Consider the following 21,395-nt stretch of genomic DNA (forward strand, 5'->3'; position numbering starts at 1 on the left):
TTTTTTTTTTTTTTTTTTTTTTTTTTGAGATGGAGTTTCGCTCTTGTTACCCAGGCTGGAGTGCAATGGCGCGATCTCGGCTCACCGCAACCTCCGCCTCCTGGGTTCAGGCAATTCTCCTGCCTCAGCCTCCTGAGTAGCTGGGATTACAGGCACACGCCACCATGCCCAGCTAATTTTTTTATAATTTTAGTAGAGACGGGGTTTCACCATGTTGACCAGGATGGTCTCGATCTCTTGACCTCGTGATCCACCCACCTCGGCCTCCCAAAGTGCTGGGATTACAGGCTTGAGCCACCGCGCCCGGCCTTTCTTTTTTTTTTTTAAGAGATGGGGTCTCACTATGTTGCCTTGGCTGGTCTCAAACTCTTGGCCTCCTCAGTGTTGGGATTATAGAGGTGAGCCACTGCACTTGTACCTGTATGATTTCTTATCTATATGGTAGAGTAATTTCCATCTTTCTTTCTTTGCCTCCCTTCCTTCTTTCCTTCCTGTTTTAATGATGAGTACTGTATAGTTATATTTAGAAAAAAAAAATTAGGCTGGGCGAGATGGCTCATGCCTGTAATCCCAGCATTTTGGGAGGCTGAAGTGGGTGGATCACTTGAGGTCAGGAGTTTGAGACCAGCCTGGCCAACATGGTAAAAGCCTGTCTCTACTGAAAATACAAAAATTAGGCTGGGCAAGATGGCTTATGCCTGTAATCCCAGCATTTTGGGAGGCTGAAGTGAGTGGATCACTTGAGGTCAGGAGTTTGAGATCAGCCTGGCCAACATGGTAAAACCCTGTCTCTACTGAAAATACAAAAATTAGCTGGGCGTGGTGGCACATGCCTGTAGTCCCAGCTACTCAGGAGGCTGAGGCAGAAGAATAGCTTGAACCTGGGTGGCTGAGGTTGCAGTGAGCCAAGATCGTGTCATTGCACTCCAGCATGGGCAGGACAGAGTGAGATTCCGTCTCAAAAAAAAAAGTTTAGACATACTGCCTATAGTGATATGGCTTACATGATGTGAATGAATGTGTTTAAATAGAAATGAATATGTATGTTTAAGTTGAATATAAGACAAACTTATTAAGACTAATTAAGTCATATACATAATGAAAAGATTGAAATCCTTATTTTTCTGTTATTAGAATTCATTAAGAAGAAGTAAAATATACTCAGATCCAATATACTTGATCTGTCTGGTAGTGATATGCAAATAAGGTAATGATGTTAATATCTCGTCATTTCACTTAGTATTTTTTTATCTTTTTTTTTTTTTTTTTTCTCCCCTTGTGTAGAATCCATAAAAAAAAAAAAAAAAAAAATTAAATAGCTTTGACTTTGCACTATAGTTAGGAATGGCTGCACAAAAACTTCAGGTGGACTTACGTTGTTACTCATGTTAATTAAACATACTTTTCTAGGTAATTAATGATCCTATTCATGGCCACATTGAGCTCCACCCTCTCCTCGTCCGAATCATTGATACGCCTCAATTTCAACGTCTTCGATATATCAAACAGCTGGGAGGCGGTTATTATGTTTTTCCAGGAGCTTCACACAATCGATTTGAGCATAGTCTAGGGTAAGAAGGGAATGGGGTGGGGAACTTGCAGTTTTTAAGTATTTTCCTTGTCTCATGAGATGGTTGTCTCAGGCGAGGCATGGTGGCTCACGCCTATAATCCCAGCACTTTGGGAAGCCAAGGTGAGAGGATCACCTGAGGTCAGGAGTTCAAGACCAGCCTGGCCAGTATGGTGAAACCCCGTCTCTACTAAAAATATAAAATCAGCCAGGCATGGTGGTGCATGCCTGTAATCCCAGTTACTTGAGAAGCTGAGGCAGGAGGATCACTTGAACCCAGGAAGCAGAGGTTGTAGTGAGCTGAGATCTCACCATTGCATTCCAGCCTGGGCAACAAGAGCAAAACTCTATCTCAAAAAAAAAAAAAGAAAAGAAAAAGAAAAAAAAGGAAATAGCTGTCAAAATTTTTTTTTTTTTTTTTTTTTTGAGATGAAGTCTCGCTTTGTCACACAGGCTGGAGTGCAGTGGCACTATCTTGGCTCACTACAGCCTCCTCCTACCAGGTCCAAGCGATTCTCCTGCCTCAGCCTCCCGAGTAGCTGGGGTTACAGGCGCCTACCACCACACCCTGTTGGTTTCTGTATTTTTAGTAGAAATGGGGTTTCACCATGTTGGCCAGGCTGGTCTCTAACTCCTGACTTCAGGTGATCCACCTGCCTTGGCCTCCTGAGGTGTTGTAATTACAGGGATGAGCCACTGCGCCCAGCCCTGTGTTAATCTTTTAAAGAATAGTTTGACAAAATGATGGTAATGTCCAGATTTCATTGGTGAGAAAATTGGGGCTTTTTATTTACCTTGTTGCATTTTAATTATTTTATGTATTCTTATCAAGCACCTCAGATCTTTCCTAGAAAAATAATGAAAGTATCTATAGACAAGTCAGTTGGATTTGTGTTTAAATGTTAATTAAAAGCTAATAGGGGCTTGGTGCAGTGGCTCATGCCTATAATCTCAACACCTTTTTTTTTTTTTTTTTTTTTTTTTTTTGAGACAGAGTCTCACTCTGTCACTCAGGCTTGAGTGCAGTGGCACAATCTCGACTCACTGCAACCTCCACCTCCCAGGTTCATGGGATTTTCCTGCCTCAGCCTCCCTAGTAGCTGGGATTACAGGCACCCACCACCACGCCTGGCTAATTTTTGTATTTTTAGTAGAGACAGGGTTTCACCATGTTGGCCAGGATGATCTCTATCTCTTGACCTCAGGATCCACCCACCTCGGCCTCCCAAAGTGCTGAGATTATAGGTGTAAGCCACCACGCCCGGCCAATCCCAGCACTTTGGGAGGACAGGCAGGTGGATCACTTGAGGTCATGAGTTCAAGATCAGCCTAACCAACGTGGTAAAATACCCGTCTCTACTAAAAATACAAAAATTAGCCAGGCATAGTGGTGCATGCCTGCAATCCCAGCTGCTCGGGAGGCTGAGGCAAGAGAATGGCTTGAACCAGGGAGGCGGAGGTTGCAGTGAACTGTGATAGCACCATCGCACTCCAACCTGGGCAACAGAGTGAGACTCCGTCTCAAAAAAAAAAAAAGCTAATAGATAGAGTTGGTTACTGATATGACTAATTATATATATTTGATTATTTAATTTTCTGTATTCTCTGTGTACCCTGGTACTTAATTGCTTTTTCGAATCAGATCATTCTGTTACCTATCAGGAAATGCATAAGTTAAAAAAGCATTCATAATTTTAGAAAAGGTGGTGTTTCTATAAGCTGAGACTTGGGTCTGCTTTTCCACTATTCAGTATAGAGCCAGGAGGAAGTGGACAGGGAAGAACAGTCTTCCAGATTTTCATGAAGTACTCACAGTGTATTACTTTGTTTTTTTGTGTGGAAGCATTTTTAGTTAGCTAAAACATGTGTCTGTACTCAAATGTTCATTCATCAACAAATATTTATCCAATACTTTTTTTTTTTTTTTTTTTGAGACGGGGTTTTACTCTTTTTTCCCAGGCTGGAGTGCAATGGCGCGATCTCGGCTCACCGCAACCTCAGCCTCCTGGGTTCAGGCAATTCTCCTGCCTCAGCCTCCTGAGTAGCTGGGATTACAGGCACGCACCACCATGCCCAGCTAATTTTTTGTATTTTTAGTAGAGACGGGGTTTCACCATGTTGACCAGGATGGTCTTGATCTCTTGACCTTGTGATCCACCCGCCTCGGCCTCCCAAAGTGCTGGGATTACAGGCTTGAGCCACCGCGCCCAGCCATTTATCCAATACTTACTGAGTCCTACCAAACCACAAAAAGACAGCAATTGTCAGAGTTCAGGGGAAAAGAATGATATTGTATTTATTTAGGAATGACTCAGATGGAAGTGCTGAAATTGCATTTAAGCACTTCATTTCCAATCTATGTTGTAAACATTACGAAGCCAGATATTCCTACTTTAAAAAAAAAATTGTGGTAAAATACACAGAATAAGGCTGGGCGCAGTGGCTCATGCCTATAATCCTAACACTTTGGGAGGCCGAAACCGGCAGATCACGAGGTCAGGAGTTTGGGACCAACCTGGCCAACATAGTGAAGCCCTGTCTCTACTAAAAATACAAAAATTAGCTGGGTGTGGTGGCATGTGCCTGTAGTCCCAGCTACTTGGGAGACTGAAGCAGGAGAATTGCTTGAACCTGGGAGGTAGAGGTTGCAGTGAGCTGAGACCACACCATTGCACTCCAGCCTGGGTGACAGAGTAAGACTCTGGCTTAAAAAAAAAAAAAAAAATACACAGAGTTGAAAATATACGGTCTTAACTGTTTTTAAGTGTACAGTTTAGTAAGGTTAAATGCATTCACATTATGCAACAAATCGATTGCCAAAACTCTTCATCCTACAAAACTGAAATTTGCCAGGTGTGGTGGCTCACACCTGTAATTCCAGCGCTTTGGGAGGCCAAGGCCAGTGGATAACCTAAGGTCAGGAGTTCAAGGTCAGCCTGGGCAACATGGTGAAACCTCGCCTCTACTAAAAATTAAGAAACACCCGGGCATGGCGTCATGCGCCTATAATTTCACCTAGTCCTGAGGTTGCAGTAAGCTGAGATTAGGCCACTTGACTCCAGCCTGGGCAACACAGCAAGACTCCGTCTCAAAAAAAAACCAAACCCTAAACTGTGTATATGTATTAAACAACAACTCTTCACTCTTCACATCCCCCTCCCTGCCGCTCCCTAGTAACTACCATTCTACTTTCTGTTTATGAATTTGACTACTCTAGGTATCTCATCTTAGTGAAATCATACAATATTTGTCTTTTTGTCACTGGCTTATTTCACTTAGCATAATTTCCTCAAGGTTCATCCATGTTGCAGCATGTGTCAGTATTTTCTTACTTTTTAAGGCTGAATAATATTTTATCGTTTGTGCATACCGCATTTTTTTTAAACATTCATTTGTGGATGAATACCTGCTGCTTTCAGCTCTTGGCTATTTTGAGTAGTGCTGCTATGAACATGTCTGTGCAAATATCTTTTCCTTTCTTTTCTTCTTTTTTTTTTTTTTTTTTTTTTTTTTTTTTTTGAGACAGAGTCTTCCTCTGTTGCCCAGGCTGGATTGCAGTGGCACCATCTCAGCTCACTGCAACCTCTGCCTCCTGGGTTCAAGCAATTCTTCTGCCTCAGCCTCCCAAGTAGCTGGGATTACAGGTGCCCGCCAGCACGCCCAGCTAATTTTTGTAGTTTTTAGTAGAGACGGGGTTTCAACATGTTGGCCAGGCTGGTTTCAAAACTCCTGACCTCAAGTGATCTGCCTGCCTAGGCCTCTCCAAGTGCTGGGATTACAGGTGTGAGCTACTGAGCCCAGCCAATCTTTTCAAGACCCTACTTTCAGTTATTATGGGTATATACCCAGAAGTGAAATTGCTAAATCACTGTGGTAATTCCATTTTTTATTTTTGTGGAGCACCCATACTGTTTCCCGTGGGAGCTATACCATAATACATTCCCACTAACAGTGCACAGCGTTCCAGTTTCTCCACATCATGGCCAACACTTGATATTTTTGCTATTTTCTAGTTTTCTTTTTTAATAGTATCTATCCTAAGGGGTGTGAAGTGGTATCTCACTGTGGTTTCAATTTGCATTCCTCTAACGATTGGTGATATTGAGCCAGAGGTCCTGCTTTTGGGGTTCTGTGTGTGTGTGTTCCTGCCTAGTTCTGAAATAGACTGTTCTGTAAAGTTGCCCTGTATATGTTAGAATGTTTGAGGAAACATACTAAAGTTCTTGAGGACCAGAAATAACACTCCTCTTTTAAACGGAAGAGTGACTTTTTGTGTTTTTGCTCTGCAGGGTGGGGTATTTGGCAGGATGTCTAGTTCGAGCACTGTGTGAAAAACAACCAGAGCTGCAGATAAGTGAACGAGATATGCTCTGTGTTCAGATTGCTGGGCTTTGTCATGATCTTGGTAAGCTGTACAAAAAGCCAAAGTTGTTATGTAAAATCATAACATATGTTACCTCTCTTTCACCTTAAAAAAGCAGATCAGCCAAGAGAATATGGAAATTGTATTTTAATTCATCAGTTGACATTAGTATAAATGTACTGTTGCTTCTTCCTAGAACGATTCATAAGTAGAAAACATTGCTATTTTATTTTCTTGGCATCTTTCAGTGAATTTCTCATGTTAAACGTCTTTGCTACAAGTTTTTTTTTTTTTTTCTTTTTTGAGACAGTCTTGCCTCGCTCTGTTGCCCAGGCTGGAATGCAGTGGCTCATTCTCAGCTCACTGCAACCTCTGCCTGCTGGGTTCAAAAGATTCTCGTGCCTCAGCCTCCTGAGTAGCTGGGATTACAGGCAGCCGCCATCATGCCCTAATTTTTGTTTTTTTAGTAGAGACAGGGTTTTTAACATGTTGGCCAGGCTGGTCTCGAACTCCTAACTTCAAGTGATCCACCTGCCTCGGCCTCCCAAAGTGCTGGGATTACAGGCTTGAGCCACTGTGCCCGGCTAATCCAAATATTTTCAATCCAAAGATTTCAAATAAGTTTTTGGCATTAACATTCTTTTTAGTTATACAAAATTATCCATTTATCAAGCCCTGCATGGTGGTGCATGCCTCTAGTCCCAGCTATTCAGGTGGCTGAGGCAGGATGACTTGAGGACAGGAGTTTAAGGCTTCCTGTTCTCTTGTTTTAGAAATAGGAAGGAAGGATTTATCCCTTTTTGTGATTGTATTTTTAGATTATTAATTTCTGTTGCTATTCAAGTTAAACTAAAAAGATTAAAGAATTTAGTTTTTGGCTGGGTGCAGTGGCTCATGCCTATAATCCCAGCATTTTGGGAGGCCAAGGCGGGCGGATCCCCTGAAGTCAGGAGTTCAAGACCAGCCTGACCAACATGGTAAAACCCTATCTCTACTTAAAACAGAAAATTAACCAGATATTGTGGTACATGCCTGTAATCCCAGCTACTTGGGAGACTGAGGCAGGAGAATTGCTTGAACCCGGGAAGCAGAGGTTGTGGTAACCCAAGATCGCACCATTGCACTCCAGCCTGGGCAACAAGAGTGAAACTGTCTCAAAAAAAAAAAAAATCAGTTTTTGTCGATTTACAGATGTTCTTCTTATTCTAAGGCTGCTTTTGTTTTTAAGGTCATGGGCCATTTTCTCACATGTTTGATGGACGATTTATTCCACTTGCTCGCCCGGAAGTGAAATGGACAGTACGTATTCATACATTCAATAGTTAATAAAAGAAAGACTATTTAAGCAGGTTATTTAGTTAATTTATCTGCTTGTTTCTACTACTGTGTTAGAGAATACTTTCCCATTACGGTGTCCAGGGTGCTTTAATTCATTCACACACACACACACACACACACACACGTTTTTGTTTGATCCTCACAGTAGTCTGTAAGGAAGTTATCATTATCTCCTTTTTTTTTTTCTTGAGATGGAGTCTTGCTCTCTCACCAAGTTGGAGTGCAGTAGTGTAATCTCGGCTCACTGAAACCTCTGCCTCCCGGTTCAAGTGATTCTCCTGTCTCAGTCTCCCGAGTAGCTGGGACTACAGGTGCGTGCCACCACACCTAGCTAATTTTTGTATTTTTAGTAGAGACGGTGTTTTACCATGTTGGCCAAGATGGTCTCGATCTCTTGACTTCATGATCTGCCCGCCTTAGCCTCCCAACGTGCTGGAATTACAGATGTGAGCCACCGCGCCCGGCCTATCTCCCTTTTTACAAATAAAGGAACTTGAAACTCTTGGAAGTATATTGATGCATCAAAAATCACAAAGCTGTTAAATACTGGAATCAGTAATAGAAGGCCAGTTGCCAGTTTAATGCTCCTTCTACTCCATTGTATATTGTATAATAAAGAAATAAAAGGCCAACTCCAATTTTGACACATTTGATGTGACCATGAACTAACTGTTACCAGCTAAGTCATGTATATTAAATGAACCATTTTATAATTAGGCATTTGCAGGTGGTTGTCCCATATTTTTGAATCAATTTTTGAGAAGTAAAATTAGGTTTGGCCCCCCAGTTTTTAACTACACTGCATTTCTGGAACGGGAGTAGAAAAGGATATTAAGCCGGGCGCGGTGGCTCAAGCCTGTAATCCCAGCACTGTGGGAGGCCGAGGCGGGTGGATCACGAGGTCAAGAGATCGAGACCATCCTGGTCAACATGGTGAAACCCCGTCTCTACTAAAAATACAAAAAATTAGCTGGGCATGGTGGTGCGTGCCTGTAATCCCAGCTACTCAGGAGGCTGAGGCAGGAGAATTGCCTGAACCCAGGAGGCGAGGTTGCGGTGAGCCGAGATCGCGCCATGGCACTCCAGCCGGGGAAAAAAGAGAAAAACCCCGTCTAAAAAAAAAAAAAAAAAATAAAGGATATTAATATATATTGAAAACTACTTACATGTCAAATTTTTTTCTCTTTCTCTCTCATTTTTTGAGGTATAGTTCACATACAATAAGTTGTCCATATCTTAAGTTCAGTGAGTTTTGACAAGTGTATACATCCATATGACTATTACCTAGTCAGTATATAGCACATTTTCATCTTCCCGAAAAATTCCCATGTGCTGTTTTTCAGTCAGTTCCCACTCCCCCTCACTCCATTGTCACCTTCTGATTTTTACAAATATAAACGAATTTTGTTGTTCTTAGACTTGATTAAGCAGTATTGTACAGGAGGCCCTATTTTACTTCTTGCCTTATTTACTCAACATAATGGCTTTAAGGTATGTTCATGTTATGTGCCTCAGTAGTTGATCCCTTTTTTATCACCTAGGTAGTGTGACATTGTGTGAATAAGTCACAATTTGTTTACCCTTTCTCCTTTTGTTGGAATTTGCATTGTTTTTAGGTTTTGGCTGTTATGAATAAGGTTGTTATGCACATTATTGTACAAGATTTTGTAGAAATACACTTTCTATGTTTTTGTAGTGTGGAAAGTTAATTTTTTTAATCAAATACATTCAGCAGAAATACATTATCTATTTTATAAAAATAAAAATAGATAAAGAAATACATTTTCATTTTGCTTAGGTAAATACCTAGGAGTTAGAATTGCTGGGTCATATGGTAGATATGTGTTTAATTCTATAAGAAACTACCAGAGTTTTCCAATGTGGTAGTACCATTTTACACTCCCATCAGCAACATATTGGAGTTCCAGTTGTTTTACAGCCTCAACAACATTTGGTCTTTCAGATTAGCCCTTCTAATGAGTGTCAAATGATATTTTGTGGTTTGATTTTCTAATGTATATTGAATTCCATTTCCTGTACTTTTTATTTTGTTACTATTATTATCATTATTTTCTTTTTTTTTTGAGACGGAGTTTTACTCTTGTTACCCAGGCTGGAGTGCAATGGCTCGATCTCAGCTCACCGCAACCTCCACCTCCTGGGTTCAGGCAATTCTCCTGCCTCAACCTCCTCAGTAGCTGGGATTACAGGCACGCGCCACCATGCCCAGCTAATGTTTTTGTATTTTTAGTAAAGACAGGGTTTCACCATGTTGACCAGGATGGTCTCGATCTCTTGACCTCGTGATCCACCCGCCTCGGCCTCCCACAGTGCTGGGATTACAGGCTTGAGCCACCGCGCCCGGCCTATTATCATTATTTTCTTTGAGATGGAGTTTCGCTCTCGTTGCCCAGGCTAGAGTGCAATGGCGCGATCCCAGCTCACTGCAACCTCCACCTCCCGGGTTCAAGCGATTTTCCTGCCTCAGCTTCCCGAGTAGCTGGGATTACAGGCATGTGCCACCACGCCCGGCTAATTTTTGTATTTTTAGTAGAGACAGGGTTTCTCCATGTTGGTCAGGCCGGTCTTGAACTCCTGACCTCAGTTGATCTGCCTGCCTCGGCCTCCCAAACTGCTGGGATTATAAGTGTGAGCCACCACGTTCGGCCTCTACTTTGTTATTGATATGTCTTCTTCTGCGAAGAACTCTCAACATTTTACTCATTTAAAAAGTTTGATTGCTTGTTCTTTGATTATTGATTTGTAGGAATTTTTTTTTTTTTTTTTTTTTTTTTTTTTTGACTCAGAGTCTTGCACTGTAACCCAGGCTGGAGTGCAGTGGTGTGATCTCGGCTTACTGCAACCTCCGCCTCCTGGGTTCAAGTGATCCTTCTGCCTCAGCCTCCCAAGTAGATCGGATTACAGGCATCTGCCACCAAGCCCAGATAATTTTTTCTATTTTTGGTAGAGATGGGGTTTCACTATGTTGGCCAGGCTGGTCTTGAACCCCTGACCTCGTTCATGATCCACCCTCCTCAGCCCCCCGAAGTGCTGGAATTACAGGTGTGAGCCATCATGCCAGGCCAGGAATTCCTTATATATATATTGTTAGGTAAATGTATCGTGAATATTTTTCCCCAGTTTCTGGCTTGCCAATTCATTTTCAATGGTGCCTTTTGAAAAACAGACATTTTAAATTTTGATGAAGTACTCTGGTTCATCAAGCCAGTAAAATGGATGCTTTCTCACCAGTTTTTCTATCCTGGGCCTGCCCTCAGGCTAAAAACCATAAAACTGGAATGTCGCTCAATACCTCTCCCTTCTAAGCATTGATGTCTATCATCTGCTTGGTTTTGGTTGTTCTCCAGGACCTTCAGGGAGTTGTCCAGAGCTTATACCTATTTTCTCCTGCAGTTGATCTAATAGGATCTACTTAATCATTACCAAGTCTTTTCCTTTAAGTATTTTGCCTTTTACATTTAAATCTGTAGCTCATGTACAATTTATTTTTGTGTATGTATGTGGGAGAAATCAGATTTTTAAATAGTTCATCCTATCCTGACTGACTATAATACCAACTCCAACATTTATTAACTTCTCATATGTGATGAATCATTATGCATTCTGTTCTGTTTTCACACTTGTTACTTGGGAAAGAAAAAAAGAAATTTTTATCAGAAATATGAGCGCCTTTACATTATCAGGCCCAGAGAGGCATTGAAATAGAACAGCAATCATGTCACTTTCCCTTGAGCTAAATAATTATTACCTCTTGAAGCCAGCTGCTATGTGGGATGCCAGGTAACCATCAAATGCCGTACACCCCGTAGTTCAACAATGTGTGGCCAATCACTAACTAACGTTATTTCTGTAACCCAGTGAACATTCCTGACAACTTTTGTGATCACCTCCTCTTTGTAATCACCCCCCGGTTCACTTCGGGAGGCTGAGGCAGGTGAATCATGAGGTCAGTAGATTAAGGCCATCTTGGCTAATACAGTGAAACCCCATCTCAACTGAAAATACAAAAAACAGCCGGGCATGGTGCCACAGCCCTGTAGTCCCAGCTACTTGGGAGGCTGAGGCAGGAGAATTGCCTGAAACCGGAAAACGGAAGTTGCAGTGGGCGGGCAACTCACCACTGTACTCCCGCGTGGCGACAGAGCAAGACTCCGTCTTAATAAATAAATAAATAAATAAATAAACTTAAATTGTTGAAATACTTTATTTCTAAATACTTCAGTGGGTATTTCCTAAAAAAATTTTCTTATATAACCATAGTATAATTATAAAAATCAGTGAATGTTGATGCAGTGCTCTTATCTGATTCAGGCTTTCAAATTTTACCAATTGTCCATATAGAAAAAGGGGGAAAATACTTTTTTCCCTGGTCCAGAATTATACATTGCATTTACTTGCCATTTTTCTAGTTTCTTTTGATCGGGAACAATTCTTCAGTCTTTATCTTTGGTGACTTTGTCATTTTATGAAAGAGCAAGTGAGCTATTTTATGGAATGTTCCTCAATTTGAGTTTCAGTGTAATGTTTCCTCATGGATTCAAGCTGTGCATTTTTGGTAGAATGCCACAAAAGTGATGTGTCCAGGCCGGGTGTGGTGGCTCACACTGTAACCCCAGCACTTTGGGAGGAAGAGGTGGGTGGATCACCTGAGGTCAGGAGTTTGAGACCAGCCCAGCCAACATGGCAAAACCCTGTCTGTACTAAAAATATAAAAATTAGGTGGGGCCGGGTGTGGTGGCTCACCCCTGTAATCCCAGCACTTTGGGAGGCCAAGGCAGGGGGATCACGAGGTCAAGAGACGGAGACCATCCTGGCCAACATAGTGAAAGCCCACCTCTACTAAAAATACAAAAATCAGCCGGGTGTGGTGGCACGCACCTGTGGTCCCAACTACTTGGGAGGCTGAGGCGGAAGAATCGCTTGAACCCAGGAGGCAGAGGTTGCAGTGAGCCAAGATGGCACCACTGCCCTCCAGCCTGGCAACAGAGCAAGACTCCATCTCAAAAAAAAAAAAAAAAAATTAGGTGGATGTGGTGGTGGACACCTATATTCCTATCTACTCGGGAGGCCGAGGCAGAAGAATCGCCAGAACCTCAGAGGTGGAGGTTGCAATGAGCTGAGATCACACCATTTCACTCCAGCCTGGGGGACAAGAGTGAAACTTCATCTCAAAAAAAAAATTATTTGGGCGTGGTGGCATGCACCTACTTGGGAGGCTGACGAAGGAGAATTGCTTGAACCTGGGAGGCAGAGGTTGCAGTGGGCCGAGATCGTGCCACTGCACTCCAGCCTGGGTGACAGGGCTAGACTCTGTCTCCAAAAAAAAAAAGCGATACATCCTTGATAGTGTATCATCTCAGGAGGCACATAAAATCTAGTTGAGCCAATACCAATGATATTAATTCTGCTTACCTGGTTAAGGCATTGTCTGTCAAATTTCTCCACTATAAAGTTACTGTTTTTCCCCTTTGTGTGTGTGTATATATATATATATATATCTTGATTCAATTTTTTTTTTTTTTTTTTAGAGACAAGATCTTGCTCTGTTGCCAAGGCTGGAGTGCAGGCATGAAGACAGCTAACTGCAGTGTCAACCACCTGGGCTCAAGCAATCCTCCCGCCTTAGTCTCCCAAGTAGCTGGGACCACCGACGCATGCCACTATACCCAGCCAATTTTTAAATTTTTTTCTAGAGACAGGGTCTTGCTTTGTTGCCCAGGCTGGTCTCAAACTCCTGGGTTTAAGCAGTCATCCCACCTCTGCCTCCTGAAATGCTAGGATTACAAATATGAGCCACTGCACCCAGCCTGATTCTGTTTTGGTTTTTGTGTTTTTATTTTTATTTTTATTTTCTTTGAAACAGAGTCTCACTCTATTGCCTGCCCAGGCTGGAGTGTGGGGCAAATTTGGCTCACTGCAGCCTCTGCCTCCTGGGTTCAAGTGATTCTCCTGCCTCAGCCTCCCAAGTAGCTGGGATTATAGGTGTGTGCCACCATGCCTGGCTAATTTTTGTATTTTTTAGTAGAGATGGGTTTTTGCCATGTTGGCCAAACTTGAACTCCTGACCTAAAGAGATCCTCCCACCTCGGCCTCCCAAAGTGCTGGGATTACAGGTGTGAGCCACCATACCTGACCCTGATTCCGCTTTTAAGAGTAATTTCTGGAGCAAGAATTGTTTCCTGGGGGCGGGGGTGGGGGTGGGGGTGGAAATAGTTATAGGGTGAGGCACTTATAATCCTACCACTTTGGGAGACTGAGGCAGGAGGACTACTTGAGCCTAGGCGTTCAGGACCAACTTGGGCAACAAAGCAAGACCCTGCCTCTACAAAAAATTTAAAAATTAGCTGGGTGGGGTGGTGTGCACCTCTGGTCCCAGCTACTCGGGGGGATGAAGTGGGAGGATTGCTTGAGCCCAGGAGTTCAAGGCTGGAGTGAGCCCATGATCACCTCACTGCACTCTAGCCAGGGCAACAGAGATTCCCTATCTCTTAAAAAAAAAAAAAAAAAATAAAAAAATATATATATATATGAATATAGGACAATTCAGGTTTTGTTTTTTATCTTAGTTTTTGTAGGTCCTAGGAAAGGGCAGATGTCTTCAGGGGTTCTTTTGCTCCTTTACATTGATTGTGAATGAGTGAGCAGAGAGAGAGAAGCAAGCTAAGGCCAATTTGAGATCTTTGTTTTTACTGGCAAGTTTGCAGCTACTCCTTTTCACCACTAGATGGCAGTGCTAACAGTTTATAACTGCACATGTTCAAAGGCTGATGAAAAAATAAAATTCAATTTTATGATGATATTTATTAAAATGTAATTCTATCTACATGATCTTGTAATATTCATTTAGGTACTATATTATATCACAAATGCATTAAATATGTTTATGAAATAATACAATTTGTAAAAGGTTTGCAGACTAGTAAAATCGTGAAAAATCTGACAGGTTTTTAAAAATGTTCCTAAAACTATGGTTAGAAACTAGAGAATTAATATGCAATAGACCGTTATCTCAGAATTACTTGGAATTGAGGATGGGCCCTCAGTGGACCAGAACCTATAATACATCATATTGTGTTTACTTTTCCTAGCATGAACAAGGCTCAGTTAAGATGTTTGAGCACCTAATTAATTCTAATGGACTCAAGGCTGTCATGGAAAGCTATGGTCTCATCCCTGAAGAAGATATTTGCTTTATCAAGGAACAAATTGCAGGACCACTTGAATCACCTATCAAAAAAGATTCTTTGGTAAGTTTATGTACAACTTAATTTTAACTGACTGGTGCTTTTCATCTAGCCTTTTCATGATTCCTTCCGAGTTACACATTTGGCTATTTTAGAGGCTAAATGACAAAATATGAGTTCTATATTTCTACTGTTTAATGCGACAATAAAAGGCTTATATATTTTTTTACCTCTCAACTGAATTATTTAGAAGTTACTTCCCGGGCCGTGCGCGGTGGCTCACGCCTGTAATCCCAACACTTTGGGAGGCCGAGGCGGGTGGATCACAATGTCAAGAGATCGAGGCCATCCTGGTCAACATGGTGAAACCCCGTCTCTACTAAAAATACAAAACATCAGCTGGGCATGGTGGCACGTGCCTGTAATCCCAGCTACTCAGGAGGCTGAGGCAGGAGAATTGCCTGAACCCAGGAGGCGGAGGCTGCGGTGAGCCGAGATCGTGCCATTGCACTCCAGCCTGGGTAACGAGAGCGAAACTCCGTCTCAAAAAAAGAAAAAAAAAAAAAAAAAAAAAGAAGTTACTTCCCAAAAAATAAATATATAAAAATTTTTTTTTTTTTCTTTTTTTTTTTTTTTTTGAGACAGGGTCTCACTCTGTCACCAGGGCTAGAATACAGCGGGACAGTCTCAGCTCACTGCAACTTCTACCTCCCAGGCCCAAGTGATCCTCCCACCTCAGACTCCTGAGTAGCTGGGACCACAAACATGCACTACCATGCCCAGCTAATTTTTGTATTTTTTGTAGAGATGGGGTTTTGTCATGTTGACCAGGCTAATCTTGAACTCCTGAACTCAAGTGATCCACCTACCTCTGCCTCTGAAAATGCTGGAATTACAGGTGTGGGCCACTGTGCTCAGCATAAATTCTTTTTTTTTTTTTTTTTGAGACAGAGTTACACTCTGTCGGCTAAACTGGAGTGCAGTGGCATGATCTCGGCTCACTGCAACCTCCATCTCCCGGGGTTAAGTAATTCTCCTGCCTCAGCCTCCCGAGTAGCTGGCATTACAGGCATGTGCCATCATGCCCGGCTAATTCTTGTATTTTTAGTAGAGACGGGGTTTCACCATGTTGGCCAGGCTGGTCTCAAACTCCTGACCTCAGGTAGTTCACCCACCTCAGCCTCCCAAAGTGCTAGGATTACAGGTGTGAGCCACCACAGCCAGCCATAAGTTCTTTTTTAGTGAATATATATGCAGTATTTTATTCATTTAAAAAACACTTTTCTTAGAGATGTGGTCACACTATGTTGCCTAAGCTGGTCTCGAACTCCTGGGCTCAAGTGATTCTCCCACTTTGGCCTCCCAAAGTGCTAGGACTACAGGCGTGAGCCACCATACCTGGCCTGCATTATTTTATATAGAATCCTAAAGTAACTTTGTTTGGAATGTAAATGTGTGTTTCATTTAACCATTAAAATAAACATATTTGTCCAGGCTCAGTGGCTCATGCCTGTAATCCCAGCACTTTGGGAGGCCAAGGCGAGAGGATCACTTGAGCCCAGGAGTTTGAGATCAGCCTGGGTAACATACTGAAACCCTGTCTCATGCCTGTAGTCTTCAGCTTGGGAGGCTGAGGCAGGCTGCAGTGAGCTGTGATTGTGCAGCTACACTCCAGCCTGGGCAACAGAGCTAGACCCTGCCTCTGAATTTTTTTAAATCTTATTTGAAATGTTTAGATATATGAAGATCTACAAAAAAGTTGAACTGGTTCAATGGAGAATCTATTTTGTTTCCTTTTTGATCTTTTTTTTTTTTTTTAATTAAAAATAAAGTTGGAAAATAATTTTCCCTTGAGACTTTTAGGGCTTTTTCCTCAAATATATACAAGTATACTTATAAAGAGATGGGTTTTGTAGCAAATGTCCTATTTCCAAAAAAGTGAAACTCAAAGAATACTTTGAAGAATGTATATTATTTAGATTAGGTGTGTTGCTACTTTGAAAGATAGTTCTGTTTTAATGCATGAAATCAGGCGTTATTAGTTTATTAGATTGTATATATTTTAAAAGTTTAATTTTTTTAAGATGAAGTCTTGCTCTGTCACCCAGGCTAGAGTGCAGTGGCACAATCTTGGCTCACTGCAACCTTCACCTCCTGGGTTCAGGTGATTTTCCTGCCTCAGCCTCCCAAGTAGCTGGGACTACAGGCACCCACCACTATACCTGGCTAATTTTGGTATTTTTAGTAGAAACGGGGTTTTACCATCTTGGCCAGGCTGGTCTGGAACCCCTGACTTCATGATCCACCTGGCTTGGCCTCCCAAAGTGCCACGATTATAGGCATGAGCCACAGCACCTGGCCTAGGTTTTATATTTTTAAAAAACTTATAAACCAAGAAAATACAAAAGTTGTTGGTTGGCCGGGCGCAGTGGCTCAAGCCTGTAATCCCAGCACTTTGGGAGGCCGAGGCGGGTGGATCACGAGGTCAAGAGATCGAGACCATCCTGGTCAACATGGTGAAACCCCGTCTCTACTAAAACTACAAAAAATTAGCTGGGCATGGTGGCGCGTGCCTGTAGTCCCAGCTACTCAGGAGGCTGAGGCAGGAGAATTGCCTGAACCCAGGAGGCGGAGGTTGCGGTGAGCCGAGATCACGCCATTGCACTCCAGCCTGGGTAACAAGAGCGAAACTCCGTCTCAAAAGCAAACGAAAAAAATAGTTGTTGGTTTTGGGAAATGTAATAGAGTTAAGATCTTTTCAGTGGCACAAGAAAATGTGGTAACAATAGGGTATCATATACCTTAGCATTTCTTTTCCCTCTTTACTAGTTTAGAAGTTGAAGAAGGAAAGATTAGAACCTTCTAGTTTATCTCATATCTGTTTATAATTTACAGATTAATAGAATTGCTTTGCTTTGCTTATAAATAGATTTGGTGCCTATCCTAAAACTTCCAGTGGGTTTTCTTGCCTTCCAGTGGCCATATAAAGGGCGTCCTAAAGAGAAAAGCTTCCTTTATGAGATAGTGGCTAATAAAAGAAATGGCATTGATGTGGACAAGTGGGATTATTTTGCCAGGTATGCACTAAACACTTCTGAAAAATTGGCTAAAATCTTTATGTAAATTTAGTATTACTATTTAAGGTATGGCTTCCATGTTGAAAGATTTCATATCTCTGCTTTGGAATCCTTCTAGGGATTGCCATCATCTTGGAATCCAAAATAATTTTGATTACAAGCGTTTTATTAAGTTTGCCCGTGTCTGTGAAGTAGAAAGCAAGTTGCATATTTGTACTAGAGATAAGGTAAGCTATGTCAGAGGAAACAGCAAGAAGAGTGTTGTTTCTGGTCTGAAATTTGCAAAGAACCATTTAACAATATGAAATAATTGGTAAATCATCAATCTCTTTACTTAATTCCTAGGATTTGTGAATATCTTTAATCTCTTCACTTCTACTGCATTGTTAAAAAGTAATAAAATTAAAATGGACATTTATTAAGTTTTGATTTAGACACTGGTTTGGGGTTTTTTTTTTTTTAACTGAAACTACAGGTGTACACTATCATCTGTTGTTTACTTTTTTTGTTGTTGTTGTTTTTTGAGATAGGATCTCACTGTGTTGCCCAGGCTAGTCTTGAACTCCTGAGCTCAAGTGATCCTCCTTCCTCAGCCTCCCAAGTAGCTGGGACTACAGGTACACACTATCATGCCTGGCTTGTGTAAGGCATTATTTTAAGTGCTTCAGTTGGATCAACTCAATCCTTAAAATCCTGTGAGATAGGTACTATTATTCCATTCAACAGGTGAGCAAATTAAAGGACAGAGAAGGCATATAATTAACTACTGATAAGAGTTGGAATTTCAACCCGGAAAGTTTGGTTTCAGAATCTCCTTTTTAATCACTATATTAGTGTTGAAAAATTTTATATAGTTGACACCTGAGCAAAATGGTGTTTGGGGGTGTTGTCCCCTCTCCTAGTGGAAAATCTGTATATAACTTTTCTTTTTTGAGACGGAGTCTCCCTCTGTCACCCAGGCTGTGGTGCAGTGGCGGGATCTCTGCTCACTGCTACCTCCGCCTCTCAGTTCAAGTGATTCTCCTGCCTCAGCCTCAGGAATAACTGGGTTTACAGATGCTCAGCTAATTGTGTGTGTGTGTATGTGCGTGTGTGTGTGTGTGTGTGTGTTGACCATGTCTTGCTCTGTTGTCAGGCTGGAGTGCAGTGGTGTGATCTTGGCTCACTGCAACCTCTGCCTCCCAGGTTCAAGCGATCCTCCTGCCTCAGCCTCCTGAGTAGTTGAGACTACAGGAGTATGCCACCACGCCCAGCTAATTTTTATATTTTTAGTAGAGATGGGATTTCACCATGTTGGCCAGGATGGTCTTGATCTCTTAACCTCATGATCCGCCCACCTCAGCCTCCCAAAGTGCTAGGATTACAGACATGAACCACTGCGCCCGGGCCATAATATTTGTATTTTCAGTAGAAATGGGGTTTCACCATGTGGCCAGGCTGGTCTCAAACTCCTGAGCTCAAGTAATCCACCCTCTTTGGCCTCCTACACTGCTGGGATTACAGGCATGAGCCACTCCACCCGGCCTGCGTATAACTTTCCCAAAAACTTAACTACTAATACCCTCCTGTTGACCAGAAGCCTTATTGATAATGGTAAATTACACACATTTTGTATGGTTTTTTAATTTTGTCTTTTGTTTTCTTTCCAGACAGGATCTTGCTCTATTACTCAGGCTGGAGTACAGTGGCACTGTCAGAGTGCACTGTAGCCTTGACTTCCTGGGCTCAACTGATCTTCCTTCCCTCCTCTTCCTCCTGAGTAGCTCAGACTACAGGCATATGCTCAGTTAATTTTTCAATTATTTTATAGAGGTGGGGTTTCACTATGTTTCCCAGACTGGACTCAAACTCCTGGGCTCAACCAACCCACCCCACCTACCTCAGCCTCCTAAAGTGCTATGATTATAGGTGTGAGCCACTGCATCCAGCCCATTTTGAATGGTACATGTATCATATACCATTTTTTTTTTTTTTTTTTTGATACAGGATCTCACTCTGTCACACACATTGGAGTATAGTGGCATGATCTCAGCTCACTGCATCCTCTACCTTCTGGGCTCAAGCAAATCTCCCACTTCAGCTTCCTGAGTAGCTGGGACCACAGGTGCATGCCACTACACTGGGCTAATTTTTCTATTTTTATTTTTTTATTTTTTTTGTAGAGACAGAGTTTTGCTATGTTGCCCAGCCTGGTCTCAAACTCCTGACCTCAAACAATTCACCTTCCTTGGCCTCCCAAAGTGCTCATGTGTGTGAACCACTATGCCCAGTCTACTGTATTCTTACAATAAAGTAAGCTAGAGAAACGTTATTAAGAAAATCATAAGGCAAGTGCAGGCACAGTGGCTCACGCCTGTAATCCCAGCACTTTGGGAGGCCAAGGCTGGCAGATCACTTGAGGTCAGGAGTTTGAGATCAGGCTGGTGAACATGGTGAAACTCCGTGTCCACCAAAAATACAAAAATTAGTTGGGTATAGTGGCACGTGCCTATAATCCTAGCTACTTGGGAGGTTGAGGTAGGAGAATCAATTGAACCCCGGAGGCAGAGGTTGCAGTGAGCCAAGATTGCTCCACTGCACTCTAGCCTGGGCAACAGAGCAAGGCTCTGTCTCAAAAAAAAAAAAAGAAAAAATCATAAGGCAGAGAAAGTATGTTTACTATTCATTAAGTGGAAGTGGTCATCCTAAAGGTCTTCATCCTTATCATCTTCACATTAAGTGGGCTCAGGAAGAGGAGGCCTTGGTCTTACTGTCTCGGGGTGGTGGCAGGACAAGAAAATCTGTATAATTGAACTCTCACATTTCAAGCATGTGTTGCTAAAGGTCAGCTGTGGTTAAACAAGTGAAGTCCCTAGGTCCCTGTTAGATGGCAGCCATGTAATCAAAAAGTAGTATAGTACTACACTATAGAAAGTCAAGAATGGCTAGGTGTGGTGGCTCATGCCTGTAATCCCAGTACTTTGTGAGGCCAAGGCAGGCAAATCAATTGAGTTTATAAGTTTGAGTCCATCCCAGCCAACATGGTGAAACCCTGTCTCTACTGAAAATACAAAAATTAGCCGGGCATGGTGGCACACACCTGTAATCCTAGCTACTTGGGAGGCTGAGGTATGAGAGTTGCTTGAACTAGGGAGGTGGAGGTTGCAGTTAGCCAAGATTATGTGCCACTGAACTCCAACCTGGGTGACAGAGTGAGACTGTCTCAAAAAAAAAAAAGTCAAGAATGAAGAACATAAGAATAACAATACCTATTTCCTAGAGTTATTGGGAGATTCAAATATATAATTTAAGAGGCCTAAAACAGAACCTGTCACAGAGTTTGAGCACATAGTAGATTTTAGGAGTTTGTTTTGTTTTTGTTTTTTTTTCCGAGACAGAGTCTCGCTGTATCGCCCAGGCTGGAGTGCAATGGTGCGATCTTGGTTCACTACAACCTCTGCCTCGTGGGTTCAAGCAATTCTCCTGCCTCCTGAGTAGCTGGGATTACAGGCAACTGCCATCATGCCCAGCTAATTTTTGTATTTTTGTAGAGACGGGGTTTCACCATTTTGTCCAGGCTGGTCTTGAACTCCTGACCTCAGGTGATCTGCCCACCTCGACCTCCCAGAGTGCTGGGATTTACATGTGTGAGCCACCGTGCCCAGCCTAGTTTATTAAGAATTAAAGTTCTTGCAATGAAAGACTTGCATTCCAGCCTGGGCAACAGAGCAAGACTCTATTTCAAAAAAAAAAAAAAAAAAAGAGAATGAAAGTTAGCCGAGCACAATGGCTGATGCATATTGTCCCAGCAAGTTTGAGGTGGGATGATCACTTCATACCAGCCTAAAAGAACTTGTCTTTTA

The 21,395-nt window shown here is 42.2% G+C and overlaps 1 protein-coding gene across 5 annotated transcripts in view; it reads left to right on the top strand.

Annotated features, from left to right (window-relative positions):
* Positions 1–21,395, top strand: part of SAMHD1 (SAM and HD domain containing deoxynucleoside triphosphate triphosphohydrolase 1) — a 69,628-nt gene that overhangs the window by 18,748 nt on the left and 29,485 nt on the right. For 4 of the 5 annotated variants that reach the window (XR_004274079.1, XM_032295017.1, XM_032295016.1 and 1 more), the window contains exons 4-9: positions 1,411–1,571; positions 5,860–5,975; positions 7,162–7,232; positions 14,381–14,539; positions 17,453–17,553; positions 17,672–17,780. Coding sequence is in view for 4 of the 5 variants with exons in the window: in XM_032295017.1 (XP_032150908.1) it covers positions 1,411–1,571; positions 5,860–5,975; positions 7,162–7,232; positions 14,381–14,539; positions 17,453–17,553; positions 17,672–17,780 (717 nt within the window). In the remaining variant the exon portion in view is untranslated. The remainder of the gene's footprint in view (positions 1–1,410; positions 1,572–5,859; positions 5,976–7,161; positions 7,233–14,380; positions 14,540–17,452; positions 17,554–17,671; positions 17,781–21,395) is intronic. The other variant, XM_032295018.1, reaches the window with a different exon arrangement.

The sequence above is a fragment of the Sapajus apella genome, unplaced genomic scaffold, assembly GCF_009761245.1.
Source record: "Sapajus apella isolate SASKATOON/1434 unplaced genomic scaffold, GSC_monkey_1.0 scaffold33, whole genome shotgun sequence".
Lineage (NCBI taxonomy): Eukaryota > Metazoa > Chordata > Mammalia > Primates > Cebidae > Sapajus > Sapajus apella.